This window comes from Onychomys torridus, chromosome 4, assembly GCF_903995425.1.
Source record: "Onychomys torridus chromosome 4, mOncTor1.1, whole genome shotgun sequence".
In the NCBI taxonomy this organism is placed as follows: domain Eukaryota; kingdom Metazoa; phylum Chordata; class Mammalia; order Rodentia; family Cricetidae; genus Onychomys; species Onychomys torridus.
The window spans coordinates 100,028,579-100,050,953 of record NC_050446.1 but is presented as its reverse complement, the minus strand read 5'-3'; the positions used below and the strand labels follow the sequence as shown (position 1 = coordinate 100,050,953).

At 44.5% G+C, this 22,375-nt stretch overlaps 2 protein-coding genes across 2 annotated transcripts in view; both read left to right on the top strand.

Moving 5' to 3' along the window:
- Positions 1-22,375, top strand: part of Shc4 (SHC adaptor protein 4) — a 98,240-nt gene that overhangs the window by 6,636 nt on the left and 69,229 nt on the right. The gene's annotated exons all lie outside the window — the stretch shown is intronic.
- On the top strand, positions 19,299-19,894 carry LOC118581706 (calmodulin-alpha-like). Its single transcript, XM_036184178.1, has one exon. The coding sequence runs from the start codon at positions 19,362-19,364 to the stop codon at positions 19,773-19,775; it is 414 nt and encodes a 137-aa protein (XP_036040071.1). The 5' UTR covers positions 19,299-19,361; the 3' UTR covers positions 19,776-19,894.

Below are 22,375 nucleotides of genomic sequence, written 5' to 3'. Positions count from 1 at the left end.
GGAGGTGGTAAGTCCAGGACCGGACAACCCCGACTAGTTGGTCTCAGGTGACGGCCCCTTGACTGTATCATAATGTGGTAGATGGCATCTTGGTGAAAACACAGTGAGAGAGAGGTTATTGGAGAGATAAAAAGGCGTAATGATTCAGGGTCCAGGCTTCCTCTTTCATAGCAATTCACTTTTGTGGGAACTAATTAGGGTGCTATGAGAACTTTCTGAGGGAACGCATGCAAAGACCAATTTCTCTGTCCTCTCCTCCTGCTGGGTTCCAGTTTTCAAAGATCCCATCACCTCCTGACTAACAGTGCCACACTAAGACCCACACTTCAATACCTGAATCTTTGGGGACACAGTCAAACCATATCCAAACCGTAGCAGACCCCAGAGAACACAGGCTTTGCCCATTCCACTCTTGTTTAAGGAGCATTTTGTGCGTAGCATGTGTCCATGTTGGAGCAGAGTGACACAGTGTGCCGAGATCTTTGGCCGCCATTTCCTGACTATGACTTCGTCTTGTGTGCATACCTTCCACTCAATCCATGCTGCAAGAATGAGCCAGCTGTGGTTCCCAGCACACAGTCTAGCAAATGACCTGCAGATTGCACTTCACTTACAGGTCAAGGTGGCTCTATACCCCTTCTGCTCAGCTCCACTCACCCCCGTTGGTTGTCTATACCCACAGGTGGCTCAGTTTGCACATCAGCCTGTGGCATGGCCATGTGAAGAAGTTTCCAACCCCTTTCTTTATCTTTCGTTTTCCAAATGAGAAAACCTGACTGACAAACTGAGATGTCTTTTTGAGTCAGCATACTGGGCTTTCTTTCTTTTATGTAGTGGGACAAAGAGTACTTGGGGACAGAACTGAGGGAGGGCCCCTGCCTCCTCTGTGGGAAGAGCCTTTGCTGTCCGGTAAATGTGGCAGTACCCTGGAACAGGCTGTCCACATTTCACAAAGAGTCTGTGTGTCAGCAGTCACTTTGTACAGCAGTTGTTTGGGAGCGAGCAAACTTTTAAAACAAATTTTGCTTGAACTTGATAAGATTTCTCATGTGGTTAGGGACAGGATAAAATGAGAAGAGAACAGGATGCAAAAGCTTTGTACAAACAAAATCGGTTCATTTTGGGGAGGAATGGACATTCAAAGGTATACTTTGAGGCTAGGGGTGTGTGTGTGTGTGTGTGTGTGTGTGTGTGTGTGTGTGTGTGACTAAATCTGACCTTTACCTCATCATGTCCCTTCCATGCCCCTACTAGAGTAGAAACCTTCTGCAAGATGAAGGTATTTGTTTATCTTACTAACTCCTCATTGTATTATTTCCAAAAGTCTTCCAAGGAACTCCTACATCTGTTAAAAATCTTGATTTCTTTTTCTTTTCTTTCTTTCTTTCCTTCTTTCTTTCTTTCTTTTCTTTCTTTCCTTCCTTCCTTCTTTCTTTCTTTCTTTCTTTCTTTCTTTCTTTCTTTCTTTTTTTTTTTTGAGACAGAGTTTCTCCATGTAGTTTTGGTGCCTGTCCTGGATCTCGAACTCACAGAGATCCGCCTGGCTCTGCCTCCAGAGTGCTGGGATTAAAGGCGTGCACCACCACCACCGAGCAAAAATCTTGATTTCCAACGTACATCCTAGACCAGAATATATGAGGCAGAGGCCCAGGACCCTGCGTTTTGTTAAGCCCTCTACATGATTCTTCTGCACATACAATGGAAAATGTTGTCTCTGATGAGTGTTGCCATTCACAGCCAGGGATGGTTTTATTTTACCCCTCAGGCCATTTGGCAATACCTGGAGTTACAACCGGGAGGGAAGGAGTTCTGGCCTTAGGGTTTAGGTGCAGCCAAACATCTCTCCGTGCACAGACAGCTCCCATAAGGAGCCTGGTGAGGCCTAACTGGCCAATAGTGCCTAGTCACTCAGAGAAAGAAAACCAGCCTGGGTGTGAGTCAGGAGCTCATCATGGAAGGAAGAATAGCCTAGGGGTCCCTAGAAACTGTCGCCTAAGTTGCATCTTGTATTCTTCCTTCTTTCTCCTCTCCATACTCTTTCTGAAATGCATACTTTCCCATTCTGCTTCTGTCCCAGCGGTACCCCAGCCCCTCAGGATATCGAACACACTCACAGCAAGACAAAGTATGCTCACGTTAGCAGCAGATTCTACTGTAACAGGCACACCCCAACGTGAACAGCATTCAGAGGCTAGGTTGGTATGTGTGGTGGTTTGAATAAGAATGGCCCCCATAGGTTCTGTAGATGCCACCTTGCTGGAGTAGGTGTGGCCTCATTGAGCCTTTGCCAGGCCCAGTCTCTTGCTCTTTGCCTGTGCACCAGGATGTAGCTGGTGACTGCTCCAGAGCTGTGAGTGCTGACTTACTCCCACCGTGCACCCACCGTGATGTTAATGGTCCAACACGGTTGCCTTGTCATGGTGTGTCTTCACAGCAGTAGAACAATGTGACTAAATATGGTAAGTGTCACGTGCTACCACTATTGGCACCAGCATTTTAGTAGGGCAGCACTTTCAGAGCTTTAACAACTAATTTACAGGCCCCAAACCTACTCTGAGGTTGGAGATTCCCTCTAGTTGAGAAGACATGACATAAAGCAAAAACCTTCAGATCATGTACTACAAGAATAATATTAGAACTTGGACTTTTCTTCTCAACAACTGATTTAGTTACTATTGCCGTGATGAAACACCATGACCAAACGCAAGTTTGGAAGGAAAGGGTTTATGTGGCTTACACTTCCACATCACAATCCATCACTGAGGGAAGTCAGGGCAGGAACTCAAACAGGGCAGGAACCCGGAGGCAGGAGCCGATGCAGAAGCCGTGCAGTAGCACTGCTTACTGGCTTGCTTCTCATGGCTTGCTCAGCCTGCTTTCTTATAGAACCCAGGACCACCAGCCCAGGGGTGGCCCCACCCACCATGGGGTGGATTCTTCCCCATCAACCACTAATTAAGAAAATGCCCTATAGTTGGATATTATGGAGACCTTATTCAGGTGATGTTAGCTTGTGTCAAACTGACATAAAATTATCTATCACAGCATTAGAAAATAATTTGTTTGAGCTGTTTATTGGAAAATGATCAAACACATAATTCAAACTTAGTTGGAGGGAGGAGGAAATGGCTCAGTGAAGTGCTTGCTTTGGAAGAGTGAATACCTAAGTTTAGACCCCTAGAGTTTATGCAAAGAGTGTGTGTGTATCTATATGTGTATGTGTATCTATGTGTGTATGTGTGTGTGCATATGAGTGGATATGTGTGTATGCATGTGTGTGTGTATATGTGTATATGTATGCATGTGTGTATGTGTTATGTGTGTGTCTGCCTGTATGTATATGTGTGTAAGTGTGTGTGCATGTGTGTCTATGCATATGTGTGTGTATGCATGTGTGTATATGTGTGTGGTGGGGAGGGAAACAGGTGGATTCCTCAGGCTAGTTGGTCAGCCACCCTAGCCAGTCAGTGCATTTTTATGTTCAGTGAGAGAAGCTATCTCAAAAACAAAGGTTGAGAACAATAGAGGAGGACACTGGACATTGACTTTGGCTTTCACAGACACACATGCACAGCTGTACACACACCACATTTCCCTAACCCATTCCTCTGTAGATGGGCACCTAGCTTAGTTCCATGCTGTTGTGTTCTGTGCTACAATAACCATGATGTGCAAGTGTCTCTGAGATGTGTTGACTTTGAAAAAAACCCAGGAGGGGTGTACCCAGGTCCTATGCAAGATCTAATTTTAGTTTTCAGAGGAGGCTCCATACTGATTTCCACAGCGGCTGGACAAATTTCCGATCCCGTCAGTGGTGTGTAAAGGTTCTCTTTGCCACATCCTCCCCAGCATTTGTTATTTTCTTCGTAACTGCCATCTGACTGGAGTGAGATGGAATTTAAACATGGTTTGTATTTTTTCTGATGCCCAGTGAGGTTGATTATTTATGAGCCATTTCATCCTTTGAGACCTGTCTATTTCATTAGCTCATCTATTATTGAGTTATTTGAGTTCTTGTTTAGTTTTCTTAGTTTTTTTCTATAGTCTAGATATTAGCCTCCTATAATGTTCATAAATAGCAAAGATTTTCTTTCATCCTGTCTGCTGTCTCTTCCTTCAGTTGACTGATTCCTTTGCTGAGCAGAAGTAGTCATAGGGTCCCATTTGTCAAGTGTCGGAGTTATTTCCTGAATGACTGGAGACTTGTTCAGAAAGTCCTTATTTATGCCTAGATCTTGAAGTCTTTTCCTGTCTGGTAGTTCCAGAGTTTCGGGTCTTGCATGAAGGTCTTTGATCTATTTGGAGTTGATTTTGTGTGGAGTGGAAGATACAGACAGATCTGGTCTCATCACTCTACGTATGTATGCCCACACGCCGTTTGCCCAAGACAGTCTTTTCTCCAGTGCATAGTTTTGGCATCTTTGTCAAAAATCAGGTAGCTGTGGCTGTGTAGGTTTATATGTGGGGCTTTACTCCATGGACTTATGTGGCTACTTTTGTGTCATTACTAAAGCTGTTTTTATTCTGATGGTTCTGTAGTACACCTTGAAATCAACTGTGGCCACACCTCCAGAATCATTCTTTTTGCTCAGAATTGCTTTGGTTATCTCAGATTTTTGGTTCCATAGGAATTTTAAGATTTTTCTTCTGTGAAGAGTGGTTTTGAAATTGTTATGAAGGGAGGCTACCAGTTTTACTAGTAATTTTATATCCTACTACTTCGCTATTTATTAGGTCCAAGAGTTTACTGGTGGAGTCTTCATGGTCTCTAATGTACAGAATCATATCTTCAAATAAGGCATCAGAGGTACCTTGGGGTGGAGGGCGATGCCAGTGAAAGACATGGGGACCCCAGCAAGAGAAGAAGCATCAGGAGGGAGGTTCCATTTTAGACAAGCTGAACTGGGCATGAGAGAGAGGTAACCAGCAGCAGGCAGAAGTGTGGAGAACATCTATCTGCCTTGTGTTGTGCTTTGTAGATCAGGGGTCAGCCACCTTTACCTGAAAACTATTCCATTAAACGAAGGGACTGTAGCTGATTTCAGTGAGTGGTGGAGACTAGAGAGCCTCCTAATGCTGCACAGCAGAAGCCACTCCTCTGGTACCCTTGAGACTGGAAAAGAAAAGCAGAAAACGTTACGTACGTAATTTTGACACAGACGTAGCTTATATAAGTACACATTTGTGCTGTGAAGTCAAGGTTCTTTATTTGAATGCCACATGCAATGATTCATATTCTTTTTGGTAAACTCTGCCCACAGCATCCCATCTGCATCCCACTTCTTCATTTCTCTAAGGTGAAAGGGTTCTTGCAGACTCTTCAAAGCAGATGAGGGAGGAGACAGTAGCACTTCATGTTTTATTGCATTTTTGAATAGTCTTAGCTGCCTGCAACTTAACATTATTTTTTAAAAGCAACTTGTCATCACAGAGTCATTTTAACCAAACTTTTGACCTATTTTCACAGAATGACTTTTAAAAAATTTAATCCAACATTTACCCTTATCAATGTGTGTGTAATGTCTGTGTAGATTATATATATATATATATATAGTTATTGCTAAATGAAGATGTGGCATAAACACAGACGATTCCCAGTGAACTCGCAGTTCACAGCCAAAGACATCAGTCTAGTGACAGATTTCTGTGTGGGTGTAGACACACCAGTACTCTGCTCAGTGCAAGAGGTGGGTCAAGGCAAACCCAGACAGGGAATTTTATTGTAGTGTCACATGTTAGTAATTCTGGGACATGATTTGTCGACACGACTCACAAGGCACCTGCAGCTTTTGGCTTGATGTGCATTGTCTCTTAGTGGTGATCCATGGCTCATTTGAGGGCCTGCCCCGTTATTTGGAAGGTAGAAGTTCCCTGGAGGCCTGCTGCTTTCACCTGCTGAGAACTAAGAACCAGTGCCTTCGAAGTTGATGATGCCTTGATGTTTGTTTTTCTCAATGACAGCCTCTGGTCTCCTGCGTGCCCTATACATTTCCGCAGCATTTTGTAAACGTTAACCAAGTTCAGATAAAGTTTATTAAGAAGGTATAACTTGTTCTCAACAGTTTTTGTCATTTGGAGAGAATACTTCTCTCAAGTAGGACAGTGTTAGCAATTAGTAATACCATGTAGTGAAGAATTAGTCTTTCCCAGAGTCAAGTACCCTAAATGGTTATCCAAACCCAAATGATTGGCCCTAATATGTGTGTGTATGTATGTATGTATACACACACACACACACACACACACACACACACACACACACACACACAGAGGAGAAACACTGAAAAAAAGAAATGCCCTTTAACCAATTTGCTTTTCCTTATCTGTTTGGTCCACCCCCAGCTGCTTTACCCCATCATGTGGATGCAGGTTAGTTCATCTTTGACCCCAGTGCTCCAGCTGTTGGCACAGACCTGTGTCTCCTAACGTTGTCTCACTTGGCCGGAAAAGGGCAACAATGACAATGACTAGAAAACTTTTCTAGTTTTTCCTCTTGGTTTGTCTATTGACGTTTTCATCATTGTGTTTCTCTGAAATGTCGAAGATGGCTGGAGACAGAGTTGTGTGTTCTCCACTGAGCTTAGGACAGTCTGAGAGTTGTGGGTCTGGAACGTCCAGTCATTTCATAGAAGGCTCCACTTTCAGTCAACAGTAGTTCAAATGTTACTTGCTGTTGAAGAACCATCAAGCCCCTCATGAGAAAGCTCTTTGATGAACTCTCCGGGAAAGGGGGACCAAGGGAGGCAAAACTCCCCGTCACCACCTGCAGAGCACAGATTAAGGGGCCCTGGACATTTGGGTGAAGACGTTCTGAGAGTAATGGATTTCACCAAGACAGAGGGTCCCCTTGTTCGCTCAGTTAGAAAAATGTTTGCAGGTGGAGGGATCAGGGTTACAAGGTTGCCACCAAGTCATCAGCTCAGGCTCCTTCCATTTTTCTGTTTTGGCCATCCTTAACTCATGGCTTCCATCTTTGGGTTCTCTCAAGGTTGTAGCATTGCTGCTGGAGCACCCCCCCCACCCCCCCCCCCACCACATTTGTTTTCTAGGTAGTAGGAGAAAAGAAGGGTGAAGGTAAAATGCTGCACCTTCTGGCTGAGATAGCCACCTTTTAAGTAATTCCCCTTCAAGTCCTCCTAATGACATCCTTCTACATTTGTCTTGTGGTTTTGAAAGAGGAAGCTGGAAAAATGCTTGTTTAAAAACTGGATACATTTGAGGGTACATTTCTTACTTATATGTAATTCAAAAAATGTTGAATATAGGGTTGGGAATGTGGCTCAATGGTGGAGTGCTTGCCTAGGTGGAGTGCATAAAGCCCCAGATTCATTCACTGTACCATACATGCACACACATGCACACGCAAACACACACACAGACACACACAAACAAACACACACAAATATACACACGTAAACATATACACATTTTGAAAACACGGATATGAAGAGCAGAACAGGAGTTACCAGGATGAGGAAGGACAGACAGGGAAATGTATATCAAAGGATACAAACTTTCAGGTGAGCATGATGACTAGGTCTAAAGCTCTAGCATTCAGCACAGGGCTAACATTAGTAATTTTCTATTGGATACTGGAAATTTGCTCCGCAGGTAGATTTCACACCCTCTTACCAAACATACAGAAAGATCGCCAACAAGGGTAATCTTCCAGTCATGCCGCACTGGCCATCTCTGTTCTTCAGTGGGAGGATCAGAGGACTCTCAGCATAGGATACTTCAGGAGGACGTTAAAGGAAATGATTCAGTGAGCAAGCCATCTTTGGAGGTCACAGGAGTGTCTGGCTTACACCCGGCACGCTACCACCTACTCCTCGTGGTTCCCACTGTTTGATTCATGAATGCCGCTAGTTAGGGATCATAGCTACAGGCGTGGAGTGTAGGTGTGTGTGTGTGTGGGGGGGGGGACTGCTTGGTTCCATGGGAGTCAACTTTGAGATGGACTCTTCATTGTGCATGACTCCCTGAGTTCTCTCGGGCCCTAGCACTGTACGTGAGCGTGTCTTTTGTGTTAGCTACTCTTTTCATGACAAAATACCCAACATAAGAGACTGGGAGAAGAAGGGTTCATCTGGGCTCACCATGGAAAAGGGAATACAGCCCACCCATTGTGGCTGGAAGGCATAATGGAAGGCAGTTAGGAATTGGGTGGGTTCAATTACTTCCTCCCCCTGCCCTTAGCATTGAGTTCTGGACTCCAGCCCCTGGAATGCTGTTGCCTGAATTGCAGGTGGGTGCCCTCACAGTTAAGCCTCTTTGCAAACTCTCACAGACAAGCACAGAGGTATGTGTCTCTTGGGTGATTCCAAAGCCAAACAAATTGTCACTGATGACCAACCACCACACACTTGTGCTATTATGCTGAATTATGTTTCTACAGAGTTGTTATTCTCTGTCATGATCCACCTCACACTAGGGGACTGTAAAAGAGATGGCAAGGGCAGGGCCTGGTGTCAGGAGGCAGGTAGATCTCTGAGAGTTCAAGCCCAGCCTGGTCTACTTAGGAAGTTCCCAACCAGCCATGGCTATGTCGTGATTCTATCTCAAAAAAGGTCAATAAAAACAAAACAAAACAAAAACTCCTAAACATGCAACCAAGCAAAAGGAGACATAGAACTTCCTTGTACTCTTTTTTCTTCCTCAGCTGAAAAATGCTGGGTTTTCTCCCTCTAAAGAGTACAGGCCATAAAACATACAACTGAACCTAAGGTCCTATTAGAGATTCATTCTGAAGGTACTAACCTAATAGAGGGCATTATTTAAGTCGGAATCATAGTTGTAGGGTAGATGCATCAGGAACTTCCTGTCTATGGTAAGTGAACAACTAGACAAACTGCCATGCTCAGTTAGAGAGCCCAATGATGGGACCTTGTTCTGGTCACTTTGGCCTCAGAAACAAAGGGTTTATACTCAAATTGGGACTTTTGTTTCTTTGTTTTACATTACATTTCTTTTTTCTTTCTTTCTCCCTCCCTCCCTCCCTCCCCTCTCCCTCCCTCCCTCCCTTCCTTCCTTCCTTCCATCCTTCCTTCCTTCCTTCCTGTGTGTGCATGTGTATGAGGGTACATGCACCCTAGTGTATGTGAGGAGCTTAGAGGAGAATCAGCGCTCTCCTTCTTCCATGTGGGTCCTCCTGGAGACTGAACTCAGGTTATCAGAATTAGTTTCTAGAGCCTTTATCTGCTGAGCCATCCCAGGCTCAATACTGTCTATTTTTTTAAATACTGACTAGCAAGATTGATTGCCCTTTCTGAAATGCCATCACAGTGAGTCTTTGGTCTAATCCTGAAGTAACAACTATGGCTGTTGAAGGCCTGGGTCCTGCTGCCACATTCCACAGCAGCTTTTGGATTTAATACAGAGGCTCTGCCCCTGTTCCTCATAAGGTGTAGGATGCTCTGAAAACTACCCAGACACACAGAAAGGGCAGATGTTCCTTCCCATTCCAGAAGCTGTTTGATTCAGGAACTCAGTTGAACCCAACTCATCATTAAAAATGATTTATCTGAGCTGGACTGTGGTGGTGCACACCTTTAATCCCAGCACCCGGGAGGCAGAGGCAGGCGGATCTCTGTGAGTTTGAGGCCAGCCTGGTCTACAGAGCAAGATCCAGGACAGGCACCAGAATTACACAGAGAAACCCTGTCTGGATAAACCAAAAGAAAAAAAAAAGATCAATTTAGGCCTTTCGAGCTTTATGAATGTTTCCATTCTCTCCTCGCCCAAGAACTATGAACTTACCATGGTCTCTCCTCTTTCCAGTGATTGTCAACACTGCCACTGAGCATGCTCAAGGCTAGACTACCCTTAAAATCACTCTTCTCCTTAGCTTATTTTTTCTTTCCTTGAAATACAGATTCCTACAAGAAAAAAGAAAAAACAAACAAACCAAACCCTTGTGTTTAGTGAGCTTGTCTCTGCCTCCCCTTTGCTGAGATGCACGATGACTATTTTGTTGATGAAAAGTAGAGGAGATGTGATGGATAACCTCTGAGATTCCTCCAAGCTTGGGCTTTCCTTCAGTCTACCACCAGAATTAGACTCCACTACAGAGCTGTTGTGGGATATTTGATCATACTGTGACACTCTGAGACTGTTAATAAAGTTAACCTTGAATCAGAGGACAGAGTCAATGACTAGTTGACTGGAATTGGCCATAGAGATTTTGGAGGACCCAGGATATGATAGAGAGGACAGGAAGGAATGGGGAGGGGCTTAGAAAGATTCATGGGTTTTTTGATCTGGGGAGTGTGGAGAGAAAGGGTCAGCTGGTCGTTCCTTATTTTGATGCAACACATACTCTAGGTTCTCACTTCTCAAGACTCAGTCAGATTTGTGAATAGAGGTCATAATTAATTTTTTCAAGAATTGAGAAACAAAATTATTCTATTTATAGAAATAAAATTGAGAAATAATGTCATAAAAAAGATGTTCCACTTTAAGTGGGTAATGGGTGGTCAGGAGAGATCATACAGACACATCGTTATTGGTTGTATTACATCCCAATTTAATTAAACATGTATACAAAATATAACTGGTAGGTCATTCATTAAGCCATTGGAATGATTGACATAGTTATGGTGCTGCCTTGGCTATAGAAGCAACAGTATTGAAGCCATAGCCAAAAAGAAGAAACAAACAAAAGCCGTGGTGGACATCCTGGACCACAAGGACAATAGTCATGCCATTTCTTTGTCTACACCCGTTAGCATCCTTACTGACACCTGCCTCTGAGCCTGCATCTCTATAATGGGTTTCACAAGGTTCCAGTCCTTTACCTCTGAGCCTGGCAAGCTTAAACTCTGGGTAGCAGGCCTGCAAATCACACTGAGGGTCTGAAGAATACGGTGCTGGCTTTTTGCCTAGCCTTTCAGAGCAAAGGATATCCAGCAGGCCTCTCCGGGGAACAGATTAGCCTCTGTGAGTCTCTGCTTTTCCATCTCATTTATGATTCATGACCTGGACTGTATTTTTAGCTTTATTTATTTGGGCCTAAGAAGTGGGTTGGAAGGAAATGTAGTTTGGAATCCCATGGAAGAACGAGGAGAAATTGCTATCACGTTTAAGCGAGGCTTGGCTGAAGTTTGGTAATAATAATCAGGCATTCAGCAATTGTTTAGAAAGTCCACGGTGGCTCCACACTGATCTAGGTTCTGAGAATAGAAGACTTCAGAAGACTCAGCTTCCACACTCTAATTGTCAAACAGTTCATCATGAATGTATTGTTTCTGTTTTTTTGAGAAAGGGTTTCTCTGTGTAGTCCTGGAAGTTGCTCTATAGTCTAGGCTGGCCTTGAACTCAGGGATCTGCCTGCCTCTGCCTCCCAGTTGCTGGGATCAAAGGTGTGCACCATCGCATCTGGTTTGGAAAGGATTGTTATTATACTCCCTGCTGATACTCCCTGCCACATCTCCAGGCTTCAGTCTCACGGCACTACTTGGAATTGTGGACCACCCCTTATTCTTGCTTGCACCCACTACCTGGTAACCCCTCTTCCAGCCTTCCTTGCTTGCCCTTCCCGACTCCTCCCACATCCCTTGTTCTGAGGAATCTTCTGGCTCCCTGAAGCTCCTGAGCTGAAGCCCCTCCTATTACACAGCCCTGCAGTCTGCTGTTGTCACATCTACAGAAAGTGCTCCTGACTGAAGTCCCTTCACAGTAGTTGAGGTTTTTTTTTACCAGCTCTCCAAACTAAGCAGGTGGCACTGGAGATGCCCAAGAAGAACACTGTCATCCCAACGTAGGGACTTCTATTCGCTGAAGACTCTCCATAGGCCAGACACATGGTTTGCACAATTGAACAGCTAGTAAGTACATGGAAAGTTCTGATCAAGCCCAAGCCTGTCTGAGTTTTGACGTCCATACTCTTCTTAGACTGTGATATTCTCACTTCCTTGTCATGTGGACCCTGGCAGGGTCAGTCAGCTTGGTCTGTGTTAATATGTCAGTGTGGGGCTCAGTGTTTCTTCCTCACAGCACACTGCCTGAGACTCTGTTCTGGAGCATCCTCACTCAACCACCAGGGTCAGCAGTGACTTCAGATTTCTAAGAGGAAAGAGACAGGACTGGTCACTGCTGTGTGTGATGTCATCCACCAAATGAGGAGCTGTGTCCACCTTCAAAGAGGCTAATGGAGTAAAATCCATATGCAGGGAAGGGAAAAGTTGGGACTATTTTTGGATTGGCACTAATGATTCCCACGTGTACAAAAGGAAGCAGAAAAATGAAAATAAAAGAAGGAGACTATGTTTAGAGGAATGAACCCTTGGGGAGGAAGAAAGCCCTGCCTCTCTCACCACGGCCTCTGATTTAGCAGCTGCTAGGCATCAATTATTCAGTCGTGCCCCCCCCCCCCAAATTAGTACTTTTAAAGCTTTTCCTCCTCTGAATGTATTAATTCTTTGACACACTGGGGGATTCCCCTGCCTGCATCAGGAAAGAACCAGGAGAAAGCAGCCAACTGATATCACAAGATTGAACAAAGTGAGGCAGGTTTTGCAAGCCAGGATCTCAATTCCCATTTGCATTATATGCCATCAGTGCCAGAAGGCTGAAGACTTTCTCCTGGAACAAGAGGCTAGCATTCCTGATCTCTTGGATTAGGCCTTTACACACTGATAAAAATCTCTTAACAGCTGCCTAGAAGCCTTGGGCACAGGGCCACAAAGGCTTGCTTAAAGGTATTAGTTGCAACTTTTGAATTTTAGTCGCAAAATTAAAGCTACTGAATGCAAAATCCAAGGTCTAGGGATTCTCTACAAAGACTACAATGAGAATTTTTGTCAGAGAGAATTCACCTTTGTCGGCTCCAATTCCTGCTTTCTTGGAACACAAAGGATGATTGGTATGAGGTGGAACTGAAGACATATTTACCATCTGAGGTGGCTGAGTTCATATTCGGATGCTGTTGTTACTGGAGATCTTAGAGTCAGGGCCTGAGTCCCAGCAATGCTAGCAGCCTGGCTTTAGCCCGTCCTCAGTTGGCCAACTGAAAAGACAGAGGAATAGTGAAAACAGAGCAAGCAGATGTGTTCAGTTTGGCCACTTAGGTAAGAGATATGAATAAAGAGGGCCCAGTGTCCCCCAAGCCCATCTTTAGAGTCTGGGCATTAGGTGTATGGGTAGGTGGAAGGCAGGAAGTATGTACAACCAAGCAGATCAGGCAAGGTGCACACTTGCTCATCACTGACCGTTGGCCCAATGCCTGTCCTTTCTTGTGCAGTGGTCTGAGAATGTGTCAGAACTGTGGGGAATCTCTTCCCGGAAGACAAATTCCTCTTCTGGCTGGCACTGGCCTTTAGCTTTTTCCTTCTCACAGTATGAGATTCTTAGGAATAGTCTATTTATTTGGGTCCATTGATTCCATAATCTGGTAACTAAAGGGAGGGGGCACAATTGTCTCTACTTGGAATATCTTCATCCTTGACAGAGTGGTTATACTATAACATAATACTCAAGATGGGACAGTTTATAAAGAATAAAAATTTTATTGGCACCAGGCGATGGTGGCGCACACCTTTAACTCGGGAGGCAGCACTCTGAAGGCAGAGCCAGGCGGATCTCTGTGAGCTTGAGGCCAGCCTGGTCTACAGAGTGAGATCCAGGAAAGGTGCAAAGCTACACAGAGAAACCCTGTCTCAAAAAACAAAACAAAACAAAACAAAAAAATTTAAATGGCTTGTGGTTCTGGAGTCTGGAAAGTCCAAGAACATGGTGCTCACTATCCAGCTAGGGCCATCTTGCTATACCATAATGTGGCGAAGGGGATGACATGGTGAGACAGAGCTAGTGTGCTAGTTTAGGGTCTAGTGGATGGATAGGTGGAGGAGAGACACAATGCAGTATTTTTAATCTATAGATGTTCAAGTTCCTGGATTCATTTTCATTTTAAATATCTCCCCTATATTACACCAATTTAGGTACATGGCATACTTTAAGAGGGTAGTCATTATGGGGAAACCTCTATGTGATCCAGGACCCCAAGGAGAACTGTTATTAATAGCTGTCTCATGGGTAAGATGCCATAATCTTGACTTTAAAGCAGTGTTCAACACCTGTGTGCACAGGCACACATACATATGCATACACACACACACACACACACACACACACACACACACACACTATGTTACACTTTTTCAAATATCAAAGTGTCTGTCTTGTACTTTTTCATAGACCTAGAAGGTAGCATTTCTCCTACCTGATAAACTTCTTTGGGGGTAGGGAGGTGTCATGATATGGACGGCTTCAAACATCAGAAGATCTGAGCTCTACATTAACCAGCCTCAGGACCCTTGAGCAGAGCACTAAGCCTCTGACAATCAGTTTTTCCAGATGTCAAAAGGGATTGCCCATTTCTTTAGGTCCTGCTCCAGTTTCATCCTGAGGATCAAATGAAGCCATACCCCTGAGAGTAGATGGAGCACATCCCTGTTTGTGCAAAAGCACACGGTAACATAGAAGGATTGTTCTGCCTAGGCACAGTAACAGAAAGAACTACTTGTGGCTTCACTGTTGTTCCTCGGCGAAGTCACAGCCCTGAAAATGCTCTCTGTGTGGGATTTGCCTCTGGGATGACCTCCAGTTGGGTGGTTTCATCTGTGTTCAGGTCTGTAGGCAGAGATGAGACCTCCCTCAGTTCAAAACATTTCTCATGTAAGGGATTTTCAATGTGAGTAGGACGGTTGGAATGAGGGAAGAAATGGTCAGCATTCTTGCCTTGCCCACTGATGACCAGAGCCTTTTTCAAATGAGTTAGAAGGTTCCCATGCACAACCTTAGGCAACTCAGTCTATTAGTCATTTTAAGGTGACACCAAGACTAAGATTTTTATTGTATATTCTGACTTCTGCCCCCAAACTATTTTATTTGCAGGGTCCTGGATTTCCCTCCATCAAAGAGAAACTCCTTTGAATCAACTGCAAGCCTCACTTGTATCTAAAAATCATCAGAAATGCTACTTTAGATGTCCCCAGCTCTGCTGACTTCCGGGAACCCAGGGACAGAAGTAGAATGGAGACAGTTCCCTCCATAGTCTCTAAGTGATGGGGTCTGCTCAGTAGAGGAGAGAAAGACAGGGAACTGGTCCCAGAACAACAGGCCTGTCCAGCCCTAGTCTTGCCGTCTGGCTTGGGCTCTCTCCTGGAGCATGAGGTCTCCCTCTTGGCAGAATCAGCAGAAGGCACAACTTACTTTTAGAAGACTCCATTTTTGTGAGCACTAAGGACTCCAGAAGGTTGAAATTCCCTGTATGCCAAGTTCCTATTTGTAAGTGAGTGAAGAAGTCCAGGTTTCTAAGCTTTGACTTTGGTGTAGAAAGAGGAGTTTTCAGTTCATGCTTTTGGTTTTCTGTTTTCTTCTTTTTTTAAAGGTTCAATTTAATTAATCAAGATGTATTTGAGGAGCTGCAGGGTGCCAGGCAGTACTCCAGATGATGTCCGCAGAGCAATCCTGTTTTTCATTATTTGCTTCAAGTGAGGGAGACAGAAAACGGACAATACATAGTGTTTTCAGTAACAGGGGCACGAAGAGAAACAGAATAGGACAGAGAACAAGGGGGAGGGAAGTGGGGGGCTTTGTTTTCCTAGCTGCCCCATCACTCCAAGGGAGGCAGTGTTTGTCAATCACTACCAGGTGACTTCTGGAGGGGAGGGGGGTATGTTCTGAGTGGCGCATTTTCCCAGTCCAGAGGAAGGATATTCCCCATCCACTTCCAGAAGACCCACCTTTCAAATCAAATCTGTCTGGACCGTTTCAGGTGACCTAGCTCCAGGGTTATCTTAACGGATGCCATACTCCTTTAAAGATGACATGATTTAGGTGGTCCAGCCAGGATACAGGCTATTTTGAGACATCCTGAACATCATTTCTTGGCAAATTCCTTGAAATAAATCATGTATTGCACTGTTAGAGGTGCAGGGCGGAATGATGACTAAGACATGCCCCCCCCCCACTGCTGCTGCCCCGTCCTTGAGAAGCCTGTAGTGCATCTGGAGTTTAGACACTGAAACAAATTTCGGACTCACTGGGTCAGTGCAGCATGGAGATGTGACAAAAATTCTCTGGGACCCCAAAGGGCAAACAGAGAACACTGCCTCCAGGGTAGTGGGTAACATTTCAGACTGTGATGACTTCTGATTCTTGGGTCATTTACTCATTAGTCAGCCATTCATACCTGAGTGGTTAATTCCAGGGTCATGTACTGCGTACAGATATGGCTTACCTGGCTTCTTATCTGTCATCGTCTCTGGGCAATTGCTTTACTGGGACGTAGTTCGAGTGCCATACAGTTCATTTATTGTGTCGAACCATATGGTTCATTCATAACAGTATTCCAAGCAAACCCTAGACTAGGGCTTATTTTTGTATCTTCATTGAGTTGTGCAACCATTACCAACTTTAGAACATTGTCATCAGCTCTGAAAGAAGCCACACTTTCCAGGAGCCACACGCTGTCCCCATATTTCCCAGTTCTGTTTCCTAGTTACTGATCTTCTGGTATGGGAGACAGAGAATGGACAAATATGTGGTCTTTTCAGCAACAGATGCGTGAAGAGAAATGGAAGAGGATGGCGGGAGGGAAGACAGCATGCTGGTTTATTTTGTATAGATGAAATCATACAATAGGCATTTTTTGTCACTGCCCCCCCCCCATGTTTTTTCAGAGTTTATTTATGTTGTAGCATACTTCCACATCTCATTCCTTTTCATTGCCAGACACCATGTTGGGGCATGGTTATAAGTCCTTTCTCCACACGTCAGTTGATGGACATTGGGATGCTTCTAGCTTGGGACTATTATGAATACAACTTCTATGAACAATTATGGGCACTTTTTGTGTTGCTGTGTATTTTCTGTTTTCCTGGGTCTCTTTTGGAGGTGGGAATGCTGGTTTGGACATCGAGTCTCTTTAGTTTTCTTGAAGCATTGCTCAGCTACTTTCCCTCAGGGCTGCATCACATTGTTTAGTTGTGGTTCCCCCTCCCCACCCCCAGACAGGGTTTCTCTAGTAGTTTTGGAGCCTGTCCTGGAACTCACTCTGTAGACTAAGCTGGCCTCAAACTCACAGAGATCCACCTGGCTCTGCCTCCTGAAGGCTGGGATTAAAGGCGTGTGCCACCACCACCCAGCTTATTTAGCATTTTTTTAGTAGTGTGAGGCAATTCCAGTTTCTACACATCTTTACTAATATTGGCTTTTTTGTTTGTTTTAAATCATGCCTCCCAGAGGTTACGAAGTGGCTAGATTTGCATTTCTCTAATTGATGGATCATGTTGGATGCCTTGCCATATGCTTACTGGCCACTTAAACATCTTCTCTGGAGTAATTTCAAACTCAGATCATCAGGCTCAGTGACAGGGGCTCTTACCACTGAGCTATCTCACTGACCCAGATTAGCTATTTTTAAAGCTTCCCTCCTGGTTCTAGTGGGGTTGGAAAGCATTTTCACAGGCAGAGAAGAGCAGGAATCATCATTTAGAGGAAATACAGACCGGATGAAAAGAACCCAACAGCGACCACCGAGGAAAGGTGGTCCAAAGACAAAGATGATAAATTGGGGGAACATGTTCTCACAAAAGCCCAAGAAAGAGAGAGGTTCAGAGGAAAGCAAGCAGTAGGGAGGTGAGGAGGAGGAGGAGGAGGAGGAGGAGGAGGAGGAGGAGGAGGAAGCAGTTGGTGGCTCAGGCAGTTTCAGTGAGTGTGGAAGGCACCTGAGCTTTCTCACCAGCCCTGCATGAGCCTAAGGACCTTCAGGAGTCTACCCCTCCACACAGGAGCAGGGCTAGAAGTGCAGACAGCCTCATGGCGCTAAAGGGATGTCTCACCTCCCTTCTTGATGCTGTGTGTGTGTGTGTGTGTGTGTGTGTGTGTGTGTGTGTTTTGTTTTTTGTTTGTTTTTTTAAATATATATATATTTTTTTCATTTTACATACCAACCCCAGTTCACCCTCCCTCCCCTTCTCCCGCCTCCTCACCTCCCTCCCACTCTACCCCCATCCACTCCTCAGAGTGGGTAAGGCCTCCCATGGTAGTCAACGAAGTCTGGCATACCAAGTTGAAGGAGAGCCTAGCCCCTCCCCATTGTATCAAGGCTGAGCAAAATATCCCACCACAGGGAATGGGCTCCATTGTGCTGTAAGCCTGTATTTAAGACCTCCTCCCTCCTTCAATAAACGGCATTCGGCATTCAAAAATGAAGAAGAAAAGAAGAAGAAGAAGAAGGAGGAGGAGGAGGAGGAGGAGGAGGAGGAGGAGGAAGAGGAGGAGGAAGAGGAGGAGGAGGAAGAGGAGGAGGAGGAGGAGGAGAGGAGAGGAGGAGGAGGAAGAGGAGGAGGAGGAAGAGGAGGAGGAGGAAGAGGAGGAGGAGGAGGAAGAAGAAGAAGAAGAAGAAGAAGAAGAAGAAGAAGAAGAAGAAGAAGAAGAAGAAAAAGAAGAAGAAGAAGAAGGAGGGATCAAGATCACGATGGGGAAACCCAAAGAGACAGCTGACCAGTGCTAGTTGGAGCTCACTGACTCTGGACTGACAGCCCGGCAACCTGCATGGGACAGAACTAGGTGAATGTGGGTGACAGTTGTGTGGCTTGATCTGCTTGTGGGGTCCCTAGCAGCAGGACCAGGACTTATCCCAGGTGCATGAACTGACTTTTTGTTTTTCGTTTTTTTTAAATGAGGAGGACTAGAACTTGTTTAAAGATGGCAGGAGAACCCTGCAGTGTCTTCTTGCTGGTGTGGCAGCCTCTGCGGTGGTTGGGTATCTGCTCCAAGGGCAACTTTGTTCTGTGGTACTTTGATGAAAGTCTTTAGTGTTTCTTCCCGATGCGTTTTCTTCTTTTGTCTCATTTTATACTTACTAACTGCAGGGCCTGGCACATGAGCATGACAGTCTTCCCCACTCCGAGCCCGGGGGTAGTTCACTGTAACGATGGTGTCCTTGTTTGTTATTTATCGCTGTGATAAAACCCCATGACCAAAACCAACCTGGGTGGGAAAGGGTTTGTTTTAGCTTATAGGCTATAATCTGTTGATGAGGGAATCCGAGACAAGAAGAACTCAAGGCAGGAGCGTAGAGGCAGGAACTGAATCAGAAACCTTAGAGGAATGCTACCTACTGGCTCACTCTCATAACTTGCCCAGACTACTTTTCTTATACAACCCAGACCCACCTGCGTAGGGGTGGCACTGCCCACAGTAGCTGGGCCCTCCGAAAGCAATCGCTTATCAAGAAAATGCAGGAGGGAGGTGTTTATGAGGAGCTGGGGGCCGAGGAGGAGAATTAGTCCGAGCGCAGCGAACGAGCTGAGTGGTTGTGTGGTCGCGTCTCGGAAACCGGTAGCCCTTGCAGCATGGCTGACCAACTGACCGAAGAGGAGATTGCAGAATTCAAAGACGCCTTCTCACTCTTTGACAAGGATGGCGATGGGACTATAACAGCAAAGGAGCTGGGGACTGTGGTGAGGTCTCCGGGGCAGAACCCCACAGAAGCAGAGCTTCAGGACATGATTCATGAAGTAGATGCAGATGGTAATGGCACAATTGACTTCCCTGAATTTCTGACAATGATGGCAAGAAAAATGAAAGATACAGACAGGGAAGAGGAAAGTAGAGAAGCATTCCGCGTGTTTGATAAGGATGGCAATGGCTATATCAGTGCAGCAGAGCTCCGCCATGTGACGACAAACCGTGGAGAGAAGTTAACAGATGAAGAGGTGGATGGGATCAGGGAAGCAGACATCGATGGGGACGGTCAGGTAAACTAGGAAGGGTTTGTACAAATGATGACAGCAAAGTGAAGACATTGTACAGAATGTGTTAAATTTCTTGTACAAAATTGTTTATTTGCCTTTCTTTTGTTTGTAACTTATCTGTAAAAGGTTCCCCTACTGTCCAAAAAGTATATATGTATAGTAATTAGGACTTCATTCCTCCATGTTTTCTTCCCTTATCTTCTGTCATTGTCCTTAAACCTTATTTTAGAAAACAAGTCACATGTTGCATGTGGCTTACTCTGGATATATCCAAGCCCTCTGCACATCTGAACTTAGATGGAGTTGGTCAAATGAGGGAACATCTGGGTTATGCCTTTTTAAAGTCGTTTTAGGAACTGTCAGCATATAGTTGTTGAAGCGTGGACCGTGGACAGTCAACAATAAGTACTTAAAAAAAGTTGCACTATTGCAAAACGGGTCTTTTATCCAGGTACTCGGACATTCTTTTTTTGTACTGCTGGTCTTGTACCAGAAACATTTTCTTTTATTGTTACTTGCTTTTTAAACTTTGTTTAGCCACTTAAAGAAAATCTGCTTATGGCACAATTTGCCTCAAATCCATTCCAAGTTGTATATTTGTTTTTTAAAAAAAAATTACAATTAAAAAAAAAAGAAAGAAAACGCATGCCCCCAACATGCCCATGAGCGAATTAAATGGCGAATTTAAGTGAGGTTCTCTCTTCCCAAGTGACATCAGTTTGTGTCAAGTTGACAAACACCAACCATCACAGAAGGGTCTGTGGGTCGATTTGGAGGTCTTTAACTCTTGTTAGTAAGCTATGGTCCCTGCAGATGAAATGTTAAGTGTGTAGGGCCAGGGGATGCAGTTACCTTGATTGTATTGAGGTGGGAAGACCCACCTATTGTGGGTGGCCCCATTCCCTAGTTGGGGTTCTGTCTTGCATAAATCGGACAAAGAAAATGAGCACAATCATTTATCATTTTCTGCCTAAAGAATGTTATGTGACCAGAGGAATTCCCCATGTGGTTTGTTTTCCAAAGGATCAAGAACAAAACCCTAAGCTTCCCTAGGTCTTATAACCCAGCAAGGCTTGTGAATGCAAATAGAGTGCCCAGTCACATTCTGCTTTAAAAATACAGATGAGATAAAAGGAAAAGAAAAGAAAAGAATGTTATGTGATCAGCGGCTTCAAACTCCTTCTACCTTGAATTTCCCACCATGATGGACCATACCCTGGAACTCTGAACCAAAACAGAACCTTAGTCTCTTAAGTCAATTTTGTCAGGGTCTTTTATTACAACAACAGGAAATGAGACTGGAGCAGTACTCACATCTTTTTATGAGACCTTGGTGTGCCTATTCTCCTTTAGCACAGGGTAGAGAGACTTGGCCAAACCTTCATCACCCTCTGCCACGTCCCTTCTCTCTACTCATTTTAAAGGTACAATGGAAAAAATAAAAATAAAATAATAAAGGCAAATATAGTAGAACACCAGATACTGTAGTGTGTTCTCTCTCTCTCTCTCTCTCTCTCTCTCTCTCTCTCTCTCTCTCTCTCTCTCTGTGTGTGTGTGTGTGTGTGGTGTGTGTGTGTGTGTGTGTGTTTGCTAAGTACTCCTGGGTGCTGGGAACAGTCTCAGTCCCTTCCTCCAACAGCGCTCATAGCCAAGGAAATGACCAAGCCAATTGACAGATGATGCTCAGTGTCTTGGAAGCGATGAGTAAGGGTTGTCTGTGCTCAAGAGCGGCAGGAGAGGACCTAAGGATGTTTCCTGCTAATTAAAACCTGCAGGAAGAAGAATAATCAGCTCTGTCAAGTGGAGAGAGACAAGTTAGTCAGGGAGAATGGCTAGGGGGAAGTCCCTGCCCTTGGGAAGGGTTGGGCGGATATGAGGATGGGAAGGGAGGCCAAGATTCTACCAAAGTGTGGGAGTGGGACACTTAGTAACGGCAGCAAAGAAAGCAAAGGTCTAGGCACTGATAAACAGCTTTGGTAATAGATGTGAAGCGATATCAGCAGCAGGGGGTAAGTGACTTATTATATTATTTATATATAAATATATAATATTATATCAATTATATTATATACAATATTTATACTGTATATTATATTGTATATAATATTTATACTATATTATATTTACAATATCACACCCTCACTGCTTGAATATATATACAAATATATAAAAATAAATATATACATATGAATATGTATTTATTTATATTTTAGAAATCTCTGTGTTGGAATGTGAAAATGGAGTGCCTGTCACCTTTCAGGCATGTACAGATAGGTCAGTGTACCATATCAGCTTGAGTTAGTCATGTATAACTGCCTGGCAGGCACTCACCTCAGCACCAAAGGGGCATCCTGGAGAATTGGAAGGGTAGCCCAGACCTGCTCCCCACTTGTGTATAGAACCCATGATTCCCCAGATGGGTGTGTAGGAATTTGGGGTGAAAGCGTCAGGTTCTGGGGTGAGGAGGGTGAAGAGGCTCATATAGTCGAGCAGCCAATGAGGACTCTCAGGCGGTCCTTCCATCTGCCTCATTGTGGATGGAGGACTGCAGCATCCTCTTTCACTACAATTCTGAAACGTGCTTCCCAGCAGAGCCCCTCAAGTGACCTTCC

Coding starts and splice junctions, on each gene's coding strand:
- LOC118581706 (XM_036184178.1), top strand. CDS start 19,362: ATGGCTGACCAACTGACCGAAGAGGAGATTGCAGAATTCAAAGACGCC.